The 13535-nt window shown below is 49.3% G+C and overlaps 1 protein-coding gene across 1 annotated transcript; it reads left to right on the top strand.

Annotated features, from left to right (window-relative positions):
* Positions 1–2571: 2571 nt before the first annotated feature.
* On the top strand, positions 2572–12304 carry Spindoc (spindlin interactor and repressor of chromatin binding). Its single transcript, XM_048788241.1, has 7 exons — positions 2572–2599; positions 2909–3238; positions 3327–3476; positions 3619–3744; positions 3885–4082; positions 7827–7929; positions 11514–12304. The coding sequence occupies exons 1-7, from the start codon at positions 2572–2574 to the stop codon at positions 11644–11646; spliced, it is 1068 nt and encodes a 355-aa protein (XP_048644198.1). The 3' UTR covers positions 11647–12304.
* The last annotated feature ends 1231 nt before the right edge of the window (positions 12305–13535 follow it).

A 13535-nucleotide genomic window follows, 5' to 3' on the forward strand; every position in this document is an offset into this window, starting at 1 on the left:
GGGAGGCCTGATCCCCCGAGGCGCTGGGTGTCCACAGCTTGCAGTCTCCCTGCCCGACCAGGCTGTGTCCTAGGCCGAGGGGTGGCCCGGCCTCTAGGCCCCAGTAGCTAGGTATCCCGAGCGATTTGGAGGGTGGAGGCAAGAGCCCTATCTAACCTCCAAAAGAATTCCAAGTATAAATCTTTTCCTCCCCCAACCCCATCTCCAGGCCTCCCACTTGCATAAGCCACAGGTGTCAGATTCTTGAGCGAACATGGGTGATGAATGGAACTGCGCACAGCACCTAGTTTGGGAAAAGCAGTTCTTGCCAGGGGGCTTCCTGAAAGAAGCCATCTAAAAGGAGATTAGGCATGGGAGGGGATTCCCAGGAACAATCTGGGAACATTCTCTTTCCCCTCCCCCTTCACCAATTTCCTTAGTCCTCAGGAGCTTGCAAATCCTAAGAAAACAAAGAGCCATCTTTGTGGAAGACATAATGTTCTTGAAAATGAGAATATTTCTTCATTTTCCAGTATCTCCTTGGGTGAGGAGAACAGTACCCAAAAGAGTTTGAGAGCAAAGCCATTCACTGTCACTTAAAAATAATGATATACTCTCTCTGTACTCACTGCCTCTTATCCTCCAATCAGGAGTGTTATAAAATTAGGGAAATAAAGGCCACATCCTTCTCAAAGCATTCAGTCCAACACACACGTTATTTTCCTGCTTGCACTGATATTTATGGAGTGCTTGCTCTTATTGTCAAAGGCTTTCTTAGTTAATCCCTTCAACTTCCCTTCATAGGTTGCCTGTCCCCACTGTTAGGGAGGAAATAGAAGTCTAGAGGTTCGTTTATTCATCCAATATTTTTTGGGCACTTACTATATGGTAGGCACTGTTTTAGTCTGGGGTGGTAACAGGGGCCAACAAGGCAGATGAAACCCTGTCCTTGTGGAACATACATATCCCAGCAGCTGACACATAAATAAATATGGTATGTAAGGTAGCAGTAAGTGGTTATACTAAAGTAATATAAGGAGAAAGGGTGAGTAGGAGTTTTATTTGGTGCCTAGACTAATTAGAAAAGGCTTCTCTAATGAGGTGAATTTTGAGCACAGAACTGAAGAAAGTTAAGGAAACCAGCCTTACAGATGGCTGGAGGAAGAGCATTGCAGACAGAAAAGCAAGTGCAAAGGTTCTGAGCCACTAGCTTCTCAAACAATTTGGGTATGAGAGGGGAAAAAAGTGAATTTAAAGTTTTTGAGGCAAGTGGAAAGAAAATATTTTGCTTAGATGGAGGAGACTGAGTGTAGGTTTATGTAATATTGGAAGTTAAGATTAGAATATGGTATGGTAAGTTCCAGATGTGTTACAAGTCCAAGTGGAGAGATCTGATAAATAGTTTGGATATATGAGTCTAGACTTCATGGCAGAGTTCTGCTGGAGGTCAGGAAATAGGTGAGAAAGAAACCAGAGGAAAGAAACCAACAGAAGAAAAGGGGTTCAAAGACTAAATCCTGGAATACTCCAGTGATTACAGGTTAGAGATCGAATCAGTCCAATATCAGGTAATCCTGAATGCCGCTACTTGCCATATTCTGTTCTTGATTCTGGACTTAAGTACAAACCATCAGAAATCTGCCCTGTTGGGCCGGGGATGCAGCTCAGTGGAAGAGCACTTGTCTCCTATACACAAAGCCCTGGTTCAGTTGGTAGCACTGCAGGGTATGGGGGAGTGCCCTCATTGAAGCTGACAGTGTGGAGGGGACACAGTGCACAAGTGAAACACAATGCTATGTTGGGAGGAAACAGTGCAGTAAAAGGAAATGAGGTGCTTAGGTAGGGGAGGTGGTAGCTTCCTGGGCTCCAGCACAGACCTTGCCTGCCTTCAGCAGTGACTTGGAAGAAGCAAGATAGCTGTAAAAATATCTGAGAAGACATGATGAAGGAGACAAGAATCAGCACAGGTGACTAAGAGCAACAGGGGAAGTAAGGGAAGGTGGTCCCTGGCTATCAGTGATGAAAATCAAGATGGAGAAATTGATCAGGAGGTAAAGCTGAAGAACTGCCTTCTGGGTTTAGCATTGGCGACCTTCTTGGAGCTGGTTCAGGGAAGTGTGGGGAAGAAAGCCTATTGCAACTAAGAGGTCAAGATTCTGTCCAGAGTCACACAGGAGAGCAGTGCAATCCACCTGGGGCCTGAGTTGTCCACTTCTGAGCCAAGGCTCATATCCCTTCCAAATGCTACCCTTTCACCTCTTCCACACAGCCCTCAGGTGCTAGCCCTCCCATGTTTGTAGTTTGTCCCATCTTCTGAATGGTGGGAGAGGTGTAGCCACAGAGGATCACAGACACTTCACAGAGGTGTTGAGCTGCCAGATTGCCTTGGGTCTGAGGCTGCCTGTGTTGAGCTGAAAAGGTTATTGGCCACGTGTGTACATGGCACCCAGCTCAATGGGAGCGAGGCCATTGCTGCCAGTGCTCTGGGCACGCTCTGAAGAACTAGGTGGCCTTTTGAAGGGGATGGAACAGGCAGGTGTGTACTTACTTACTATCAATCTTGTGGAGACAAGGTGGTAAATATAGAATGCGATGAAATATAGCATCTTTACCGTCAAGGGTACTGTGGCCTGGAGTTAGATACCCATCACCCAGCTGAGCAGGGTTGCACAGGCTAGAGAGGTTTAAGAACATAGCCTCTTGAGAAATGTGTAGTCCTAAGGCCTGGGACTAGATGAAAGAAGGTGTACTTAGGTGAAAGTAGTGTGACACTGAGCACAACCTATGTGCAACGTGGTTTGTGCCTGTGGTGTCCAGTGCAATGGAGAACATGATAGAAATACTCCCCTCTCTGCCCTACGTAGGTTTGTTATGAACATGATGGCTCATGGGTGCCTTTACTGATAGCACTCTCCCTCTCACTCCACAGTGACCCAACAGGAAAAGACACCACCACCTCAGCCCAACCTGCTGGAGATAGTTGGTGATGGCTGTGAGGAGCCTAAGCAACAAGTGTCTTGGGAACAGGAGTTCCTGGTGGGGAATAGCCCAGGAGGCAGCGGACGGGCCCTGTGCATGGTGTGTGGAGCCGAGATCCGCTTCCCCTCAGCCGACACTGCTCGAATGCACATCCTGGAACAGCATCCCCATACCTTAGACCTGAGCCCCTCTGAGAAAAGCAATATTCTGGAGGCCTGGAGTGAAGGAGTGGCTCTTTTGCAAGATGTTCATGCTGAGCAGCCCTCCCCCCCCAGCTCAGGTAGTGGGGGAAGCAGTGGGGGCAGAGGGACGGCTTGCGGGATCGCCCACGGGAGCCAGGGGAGCTCACTGGGCTTTTGTCTCTTCAGAATCAGGCCGGGATGCTGAACCAGACCCTAATGGCAATGCAGACTCTGCTAGGATGCCAGCAGAGATTGTGGTCCTCCTGGACTCTGAGGACAACGCGTCCCTCCCAAAAAGGATCCGGCCCAGGGGACTCCGTCCCCTTGAGCTGCCTGGTCAGTCAGCAGGGGAACTGGTAAGGTGGAGTGGGGGCCCGGGTGAAGCACAGGCCTGCATTCTGGGCTGCTGCTGAGCAGGTGTCCTCAGGAGCCCAGGGATGGCAGCGTGCAGGTATAGATCTAGGATCTTTTTTTACAGTTGCCCCTGTCCCCGAGCCTGGAAATAAGAAACTTCGTGGTCAGAGATGGAAGGAGTCCCCTGGGGAAGAGCCTGTCAGAAAGAAGAGGGGCAGACCTATGACCAAAAACTTGGACCCTGACCCAGGTGAGGGGAGGCCAGGGAGTGGTGGGCGCAGGCCCTCATGCAGTCCTGCAACTAAAATCTAGGTTGGTGAGCACAACGTGGGGCTCGGACCTTGTGATTTGGCCTCCTTTGCTCAAAACTCCTTCATGTCTGCCCTCCAGACCCGCCATCCCCCGACTCACCCACAGAGACCTTTGCAGCACCAGCTGAAGTCCGACACTTCACCGACGGCAGCTTTCCACCTGGCTTTGTCCTCCAGCTCTTCTCCCATACCCAGCTCAGGGCCACCGACAATAAGGACTCACATAAGGAGGGCAAAGCAGCAGAAGGCCTTCCGCAGCCAGAAAGCCCCACTCCAGGTGAGCCCTCCTCAGAGGGAGGATGGGGAAAGTTGGGCTTCTGGTCTCTGTGAGGCTGTGCTGCCCTGGAGACCAGAGAAGAGGTTGGTGCTCAGTTCCCCGGGAGACAGGATAAGGACAATGGGATTTGAATGACCAGGGAGGCTGGCTGGAAAGCCGAGCACTTCTGAGTGCTCCTTAGGAAATTCCTGGAATTGGTCATTAGGTTGGGCTGTGCCAGTGTTCCTCAAAAGCCTCACACCCATCTCCACACAAAACTGATTTTAAGAAACTTCTAGCCAGGCATGGTTGTGCACACCAATAATCCCAGCTTATTGGGAGGCTGAGGTGGACTGATCAAAAGTTTGAGGTCAGCCTGGGCAGCTTAGCAGGATATTGTCTTAAAATTAAAAAGGCTGGGGAATATAGCTCAGTGGTAGATCAACCCTTGGTTCAATTGTCAATAACAAAAGGAAAAAAAAAAAAAAACTTTATGCAGTTCATTTGATACTTACAAAAATATGTTATAGTTAAAGGGCAGATGCCCATCACCTTTTTCAGATGGAGAAACTGAGTCTCAAAAAAATGGTTCCTTCTCAGTCGTTGCATGAATTTCCTATTTGCTGCTTGAACAAATTGCCACAAACTTGGTGGCTTTTAAAACATGGTTCTAGAGGTCAGAAGTCCAATATGCGTCTCCCTGAGCTATATTCAAGGAGTTGGTAGGGCTCTGTTCCTTTCTGGAAGCTCTAGGGAAATTAGTTTCCTCACCTTGCATGACTTCTAAAAGATGCTCACATTGCTTGGCTTGTGGCCTCAAAGCCAGTAGTGGTTCATAGAGGCTCCCAGCAGAGGTCTTGGGTTCAGAGTCATCTGCCTCTCTCTTCTCTGTTTAAGGATGCTTAAGATGATACACGCCTGTGGCTGGGATTGTGGCTCAGTGGTAGAGCACTCCACTAGCATGGGCGAGGCCCTGGGTTGGATCTTCGCACCACATAAAAATAAATAAGTAAAGGTATTGTGTCCAACTACAACTAAAACATAAATATTTGAGGGGCGGGGTTATATAGGCCTTACCCAGAGTAATCAGGGTTTTTTTGGTGCTGGGGACAGAACCCAGAGCCTGACACATACTAAGCAGGTACTCTACCACTGAGCCACATTCCCAGGCCTATCTAGTTTATTTTAGATGTAGGTATACACAATGAACTTAATTTTTATGTGGTGCCGAGGATCAAACCCTGAGCCTCAAATGTGCTAGGCGAGTGCTTTACCACTAAGCCACAATCCCATCCCCCCTATCTAGTTTTTAGTTGGCAGATTAGCATCCTTAATTCCCCTTTGCTGTGGAATAAAACATTCCCAGCTTCTGGAGATTTGGACATGGCCATCTTTGGTAGCCATAATTCTGCTACCAAGCAATGCAGAATTGAGACTGGAATGCATTGTATGGGGGCAGAAGCCCAACCTGGTTCCCCTCTCAGCTCACAGCATCCCAGGCCCAGGAAGTGCTTCTTGAATAGTAAAGGGGTCACCTGGGAAGTGCTGTGTCCTTTTCCCAGCTTGTTGGAAATGTGCATGTGGAGTTAGAGCCCGGGAAAGATGGTTAGTCAGGTGGGTAGAGGCTCCCCGGTGTGGTGTTCTCAAAAAGGTGAACTTATCTACTTCTGCAGATCCCCTATGCACACTAGTAGGTCCCACTGTTAACAGTCTTTTAACAAAGCTCTGTATGGGTGTGTGCATGCTTGCTTTTATTTATTTGTTATATTTATTTTTTTCTTAACGTGGGCTTCACCCCTTTACATAGATCACACTTTAGTTATCTCAGCTTGAGCCAACTCCAGCGCTGCCTCTAGACCAAAGCATCCTGCTTAGACTTGAGCATTTTTTTTTCTTTTTTGAGAGAGGGAATTTTTTAATATTTATTTTTTAGTTTTTGGCGGACACAACATCTTTGTATGTGGTGCTGAGGATCGAACCCGGGCCGCACGCATGCTAGGCGAGCGCGCTTGAGCCATATCCCCAGCCCTTCTTTTTTTTTTTTTTGGTACCAGGAATTGAATTCAGGGGTACTCGACTACTGAGCCACATGTCCAGCCCTATTTTGTATTTTATTTTAGAGACAGGGTCTCACTGACTTTCTTAGCGCCTCTTAGTTGCTGAGGCTGGCTTTGAACTCACGATCCTCCTGTCTCAGCCCCCTAAGCCATTGGGATTATAGGCATGTGCCACTGAGACTGGCCTGGGCTTCATTTCTGTCTCCTTCCCCTCCTGGGGATCCTTCTTTAAATGGATGGCCTCTCTAGGGTTTAATAGGTCTTTTCTTTATCTGTTTTTATTTTTTTTCCCTGAGTACTAAGTATTGAGCCCAGGGGATTCTATATCCCTGGCCTGTTTTATTTTCTTTGGGGACAGGGTCTCACTAAGTTGCTGAGGCTGGCCTCAAACTTGTGATCATCCTGCCTCAACCTTTCAAGTACCTGGGATTATTAGATGTGCACCTTGACACCCAACAGGTCTTCTGGTTTCATACTCAGAGGGAGTCTTTGTTTCTAGTCCTAGGGTGCTTTGTGCAGAAACTCTACTGGTCTGGGGTAGTGAGTAGAAGAGAAAAGAATCCCTGAGATTTTAGGATCTTTTGGTGTGAGTGGGCAAAGAGAGAAGGATAGGACTCTACAACCCAATCAGATGTCAAGAGATGGCAGTGTGGCAGATGTTTTAGCAGTTGTAGAATTTATGGAGGTTGGAGATGGCCATAGGAGACACTGAGTAGCAACAAGTGTCCCTGGAGCCCAGCCCCAAGGAATCAATCTTAAGAAATCACATGAGTGATTTGACCCCAGTCTGTCTTGGGACACTGCTGGAGGCAGGGAGATTTTCAGGAATGGTGGGCACCCATGGTGCTTCCAAGTAGAGCAAAGGCTCTGGCTTGAGGTTTTGGGCCATTTCAGAATACCCAAGGCTGGGGATGTGGCTCTAGGGTAGAGCATTTCCTAGCACACATCAGGCCCTGGGTTCAGTCCACAATATCTGTCTTTCACACAAAAGAAACCAGAGCTATTTGAGTAAAGAGCCTGCCACTGTTTCTTTCTTTCTTTTTTTTTTTTAAACAATTTAAAACTCACGGCTCTGAGAATTGGAAAAATTCACTGTGGTCACATTAGTTGAGCTAATAGATAAGATTAGATAGTCTGGGAAGGTTTCTAGAACTTTTCAAGGACCTTGCTACAAGAGGGTGGGGTGTTGTCCAAGCCAGCAGAGAAAGTGAGCCAAGAGGACCCACTCACAAGTCATGGGGGAAAAACCTCTTTCTTGCTGGTGTTCGATTTGAGCAGGACCCTGAGGTCTGGTTAGGAAATTTTGGCCAAACAGTATTTCCAGGCTGGACCATGGAGGAAGCACAGTGAGAGGGCACATGTGTACCCATGAGTGTGAGCTTTGTGAGGTCTTTATTTTTGTTCACTGCTGAGTCCTCAGCACCTAGAGTAGTGCCTGGCACAAAGAAAGCCCTCAGTGACAATTGATTGGAAAATTGAGCTGGGCACAGGCCTGCCTGCCTTTAATCCCAGCTACTCAAGACGCAGGCTTGCTTTTCTCTTTAGGCCAGCCTGGCAAATTTAGCAAGACTCTTGTCTCAAAAAGGAGTGGGGGTTTGGCCCATTGGTAGAGTGCCTGCCTCACATGCGTGAGGCCCTGGGTTCAATTCCCAGTACTATAAGAAAGAAAGAAAAGACAGACGATTGACTACCTTCACTTGTCATTCAGGTGGTGACATTTCCAGAGTCCCTGTCCAGAGATTGGCCTTAGTGAGAAACAAGGGGAATGGGTCCCAGCCTCTGCAGGAGGAGTGGGTCTCTGTGGAACGCATGTAAGCACATACTCACAAATTGGAGAGAAAAGGGGTGGTGGGGTGGGAAGCAGAGGAATTGGGGCAGGACAGGAAGGGAAACAGTTTGCCTTTTTTTTTTTTTTTTTGGCACTTGGGATTGAACCCAAGGGTTATTAACCACTAAGCTACATCCCCAGCCCTTTTTATTTATTTTTTTCATTTTGAGACAGGGTCTTATTGCTGAGGTTGGCCTCAAACTTGAGATCCTCCTGCCTCAGCCTCTTGAGTCACTGGGATTATAGGCATGTGCCACTGTGCCCAGCCCAGCTTGCTTTTTTATGTCCCTGGAGCTCTGGATCATTTCCACATCTCAGGCCTTATTCTCCTGACCTCCTCTCCCTACCTATCCTTTACCTACCTCTTCCCTTCTTGCTACCAGGAAGAACTGGCGCAATTCATTAGTCCCCAAAGATAATGGCCTTTTCTATACTGCCTCTCTTCTCTTTCTGGAATCTGCTTGAGTAAAATGTGCATCCTCAACATTCCACGCCAAAACTGCTTTTTGGCAAGGTTGCCCTTGACTTCCATAAAATGAATTTAGTGAGATCTGGTGGCTTGAAAAGTCCCTAGCGTATTTGAACTCTTGCTATGTATTAAACTTTCCTGGTATGCTATTTTATGAAAGTAAAGCATTATGGAAAGTGATACAATTTTCATTTTACACAAGAGGACTCGGCTAGATGTGGAGGCTCACCCTCTAGTCCCAACTAAGCTGAGGGGTTCAAGATCAACTGGGACAATGTACCAAGACCCCTGCCCAAAGAAGGGTGAGCTTGGGGTAGCTCAGTGGTAGAGTCCTTGCCTAGCATATTCGAGACCCTGGATTCCGTCCCCAGCCCTAGAGAAGGAAAAAAACGCCCATGAGTTCTGTCCTCTGCTTGTCATCCCATAGCTTGTCATCCCATATCTCTTCCCCATCAGCCTGTAACAAAACTGTCATTTCTCCCTTGACCCCCCCATCCCTCTAGTCCCTGACCCATTTGTCCCCAACGATAATGGCCTTTTCTATATTGCCTCTCTTCTCTTTCTGGAATCTGCTTGAGTAAAATGTGCATCCTCAACATTCCACGCTGAAACTGCTTTTTGGCAAGGTTGCTCTTGACTTCCATAAAATGAATTTAGTGAAATCCCTGGTCCTCCCTCTCTTGACCCCGGGGTAACAGTGGCCCTGTCTCCCACCTTCCTGGCAGTAACTGTCTTCCCTTGGTTCTCTGGAGCTGCTTGCCTGCCTTGATGCCTCCCCACTGGCTGTTGCCTCTGTTTCCGTTGCTTGTTTATCCCCGCCCCCGAAACAGTGTATTATCTGTCTTGCCCTTTCTAGAACGGGAACTCCTTCAGATCAAGTTGTCCCTGGTGGCCAGAGCACCCCTGGCCCAGAATAGGCGCTGTTTCTGTGTGGTGTGTTAAATCCCCCGCTCCCTGGGAGAGCCATACAGCTCACAGTTCTGCCGTTTGTGTGTTTGTACCCCACATTTACCCTCCATCTCTCCTTGGTTCCAGCCTGTCTCCCAGTTCCCCAAGTGATATTACTACTTGGTTGACTCAAAAGACTTCTAAACTTCCAAACTGAACCTCCGGTCTCCTCCCCAGGTCTCATCGCCCTCTGCCAGCCTACCCTAACCAGCCGCTTTCCCAATAAACTGGCAGACCCATCCTTCACTTTGTTCTTCCCAAACCATTGGGATCCTCCTTTTCTGTTCCTCTCCAACCCCACATCAGTCCACAAGCAGATCTCCAAAACTCTCCCTGCCTCCCCTGCCCCTACACACACCTGGTTCTGGCAGCAACCTTCTACTGGGCTATAGCTCCAAGCTTTGCCCAGGTGCTCTGCTCTTGCCAGCACCCCATCTCCCTGCCGAAAGCTCAGGTTAGATCTGGCCACTTATCTGAGCAGAACCCTACAGGCTGCTCCCATCACACTTCAGATTAAGCTAGAGTCTTCATGGGGCTGGTTATTCTTCCTCCAGACTCCTGACCTCTCCCACCACACTGCCTCCCTCGCACAGGCAGCACTGGCCTTAATGGTCCTGCAGCAGCAGGCAGGCTCCCCCACCTCTGCACTTGCCCTTCCCTCTGCCCAAAACGCTAGAGCCCCACTCACTTCATAGCTGCCCCTTGATGTCCTCTGCATCTCAGCTCCCTGATGTGTGCGTGCAGCTTTGCATCTACTCACATGTGATATTCTGCAGCTTTTACTTGATTGTCCTTTTTGGCTTTCACCACTAGACTATAAATTCCAAGAAGGCACATGGTCAGCTCCATACACCACTGTGTCCCTAGCGACTAGAACAGCGGTGTGCACATCGTAGTAGTTGCTCAGGAAGTTATTGTTGAAATGAGTGGGATTCAGTCTTCCCTCAAGGAGCCAATAGTTACCCAGAATGCAGACTGCCTTGTGTGAACACAAACAATTGCAGCCAGTTGTGGTAGTGCATGCCTGTAATTCCACCTACTTGGGAGTCTGAGGCAGGAAATTCTCAATTCAAGGCCAGCCTCAGCAACTTACAAGACCCTGTCTCAAAAGGGACTGAGGGTGTAGCTCAATGGTGGAGTGCTTTCCTAAGATGCAGAAGACCCTGGGTCCATCCCAGTACCCCCCCCAAAATTGCTAAATTGTACAACCAAGTAATAGCTGATAAGTCATTTTGTTTTTAATGTAATCATTAGCACAACCATTCTACAAATAATTGGATTCAGTGTTTTCCATACATGCATACATTGTGCATTGATGATATCCAACCACCCTTCTACCCTATCCCTTTCCCCCTTCCTGGTAAGTCATCTTAAAAACTCTGGTGAACCATACAACAAAATTATATCTGTTCTATCACATTTTAATAACTGTCTCTAAAAATTAGAGGGAAAAACTGCAAAGAATCCCTTTCGATACATAACATTTGCAATTGCCACTTTCTGTTTTTTGCATAGGCCCAGGTCACAGGACATTTCTGTGGCTATGCAGTGACCATAGTAATCCACCTTCCCCTGTCTCGAGACCCAGCTTTACTATTCTGAGTAGTGGTTCCATTCTGCTAAGATCAACACCTGATCCTTGTAGGCTCTCAGGAGATCACGACTGGTGAAGTTGCCAACCCAGGGCTGTCTGCCCAGTGCTCTTCTCTGTTCTGCGTATTCACTTACCAGCTCTGTGGTGGGCAACACAATGTCTGGCTGGTTTGGGGTGTTCTTCACCCCACTGACCCCTCCCCCATGCAGGCAGAGCTTCTTAACCTTAGGGTTGCCCTTGGGTTATGTGAAAGTATTCGGCTGGAGGTGAGAATTGGGGAAGAGACATCCTAGGTAGTCCACTCTGCCCAAGTTCATGAGGGAGGAAGGCTTCAGAGCAGCATCCCAGTGATGGCCAAGAGGGCTCTGAAGCTGGCAGTGCTGGAGTCATCCAAGAGTGGAACCTCCCACTGTTCTCAGGCCTCCTTGGGGCCAGGCACAGGGCTGTGAATGAAGATGAGGAAAGCTGGGGACAGGTGGGTTGGTTGCAGAGCTGTCACTACCACCCCAGGCTCTGGAAGGCCCTGACTCTGCTCTCTGCTCCCATCCCTGCCCAGATCCCCCTCCGGGGCTTCGCGGGACACTGGATCTCCAGGTTATCCGAGTGCGGTTGGAGGAGCCCCCAGCGGTCAGCCTCTTGCAAGATTGGTCCAAGCACCCCCGGGGCACCAAGGGAGTGGGAACAGGTGATACCCCAGACTGGCCCACAGTTCTGTCAGAGTCCAGCACTACTGTGGGGGGGCAGCCAGAGGCAGGAAGTGGGGTATAAGTTGTTGCTTTCCTGGAGAGGGAGGGAGAAAGGGCAGGAGGGAGGAGGCAGTGTCCCCCTTTGGCTTATAGCTCAGAGCTGCCTGGCTCAGCCACCCAGAGTTTTAAAACCAGGTGCCAGGGCAGGAGGGAGGGGTGGGGCAACACCCATCCACTCTTGCTTCAGAGTACTGGAGGATGCCTGCCCCTGGCTGGGTCTGAGGCTGGATCCGAGGTAGAGGGTGGCCGAGGCTGTCGTGTGGTAGGGCATTGGGCCAGTGGAGAACACCTATCCTAGTCCTTTACTGACCCACACCTCTGTCCCCTGCACCTCCTCATGCCCTCTCTTGGCCCCCCACCATTCTCCCCTGGCACAGTGCCTTACACAGAGGTGGTCATGAGGGGGTTTGAACTGAGTCCCACTACCTCGGGGGACACCTCTCCTCCCCCACTTGTTTAGGCTTCTACACTAGGAGGCCTCCATTACCTCTTCCCACTCCATCCCTGCAGAGGGGCTCCATTCACCCCCACTCTCCCTTTCACCTCTTTTCCTGTTGTATATATCACCTTTGTTGACAATAAATTATTTTTTTTTAATTAAGAGAGTTCCGTGTGGGCCTTCATTGGGGAAAGGGCCTCCCAGAACAAGCCTGGGGGCAGGAGGGCTTGAAGATAGTCATGGGTGGGAGCCAGAAGGCCACCTGTCCCAAGGATGGAGTAGCAAGAGCAGGGCAGGGCTCTAGCCTGGGCCCGCTGACCAGGCTTGACCTGGGGTCACTGCATCTTATCCCCACTCTGGAAATGGCGTCAGAAGCCCATTTTAACAGATTATATCTAATGATACCTGGTAGGCCTCTGTCCAGGCAAGGAACTGTAGGGGCCAGGGGCACTCACGCCCAAGGAGATGAGGGTTATGGCCTTTCTGAAGGGAAATGATCCCAGTCTGCCTGCAGGTAAAGAGATGTCACGAGGTGACATGAGGTGGGTGGGTGAGTGGGTGAGTCCTGGCAGCCTGCCTTCTCTAGTGGGTCTGCACCCTCCGCCACACAGCTTCCTCCCACTTCAGTTCTCTTGAGATTCTGTAAGTCCTGAACAAATCCACCTCAGGCTGAATCTGTTTGGTCTTGCCCTCTCTGGTGAGATGGAGTCACAGGCAGCTCCCTCTCAAACCCTAAGCTGCACTGTCCTGTTCAGAACCCCCCAGCAGAAGTCGTGAGTAGGGCTGAATGCCCGCTGCACTGAGAAGTGAGGTGCACTTTGGGAGAGGTGGGGATCAGGGCTTGGAGGGCATCGTCCCCATAGAGCACTGACCAGAAAGTTCATCTCCATCAGGAGGGTCTGGGCATCAGCAGTAGAGACTGTATGCTGGCCTGAACTGGTGTCACCTGTGGGCCAGGTGGGTTCTTAGAACGTGGTCCTTTCACCTGATTTGATAAACTTGGGAGAATGAGCTCAAGAATATCCAGGGTCCTTGTCTGGAGGAGGCTAAAAAGCAGGTGTGGAGAAGCAGGCGAGAATTCAGGCTACTTTGCCTCTAGCCATTGCGGTGGCAGGAGGGCCACGGAACTCTTCACCTGTTTCTGCAGATAGGTAAAACTTGTGAACTACCTAACAGGAGGAATCAAATAATGCTAAGTCTGGCTTTGAAAGCACAAGTGTTGGGCTGGGGATGTGGCTCAAGGGATAGCGCGCTCGCCTGGCATGCGTGCGGCCCGGGTTCGATCCTCAACACCACATATAAACAAAGATGTTGTGTCCGCCTAAAACTAAAAAATAAATATTAGAAAATTCTCTCTCTCTCTCTCTCTCTCTTTAAAAAAAAAAAAAAAAAG

This window comes from Marmota marmota, unplaced genomic scaffold (assembly GCF_001458135.2).
Source record: "Marmota marmota marmota unplaced genomic scaffold, marMar, whole genome shotgun sequence".
NCBI lineage: Eukaryota > Metazoa > Chordata > Mammalia > Rodentia > Sciuridae > Marmota > Marmota marmota.

Excerpts from the sequence above, each read along its gene's own strand:
- Spindoc (XM_048788241.1), top strand. The coding sequence starts at position 2,572 with ATGAAATATAGCATCTTTACCGTCAAGG. Across the intron at positions 3,239-3,326 it reads GCCCTCCCCCCCCAGCTCAG|AATCAGGCCGGGATGCTGAA; the intron begins GTAGTGGGGGAA and ends TTGTCTCTTCAG. Across the intron at positions 3,477-3,618 it reads CCGTCCCCTTGAGCTGCCTG|TTGCCCCTGTCCCCGAGCCT; the intron begins GTCAGTCAGCAG and ends CTTTTTTTACAG.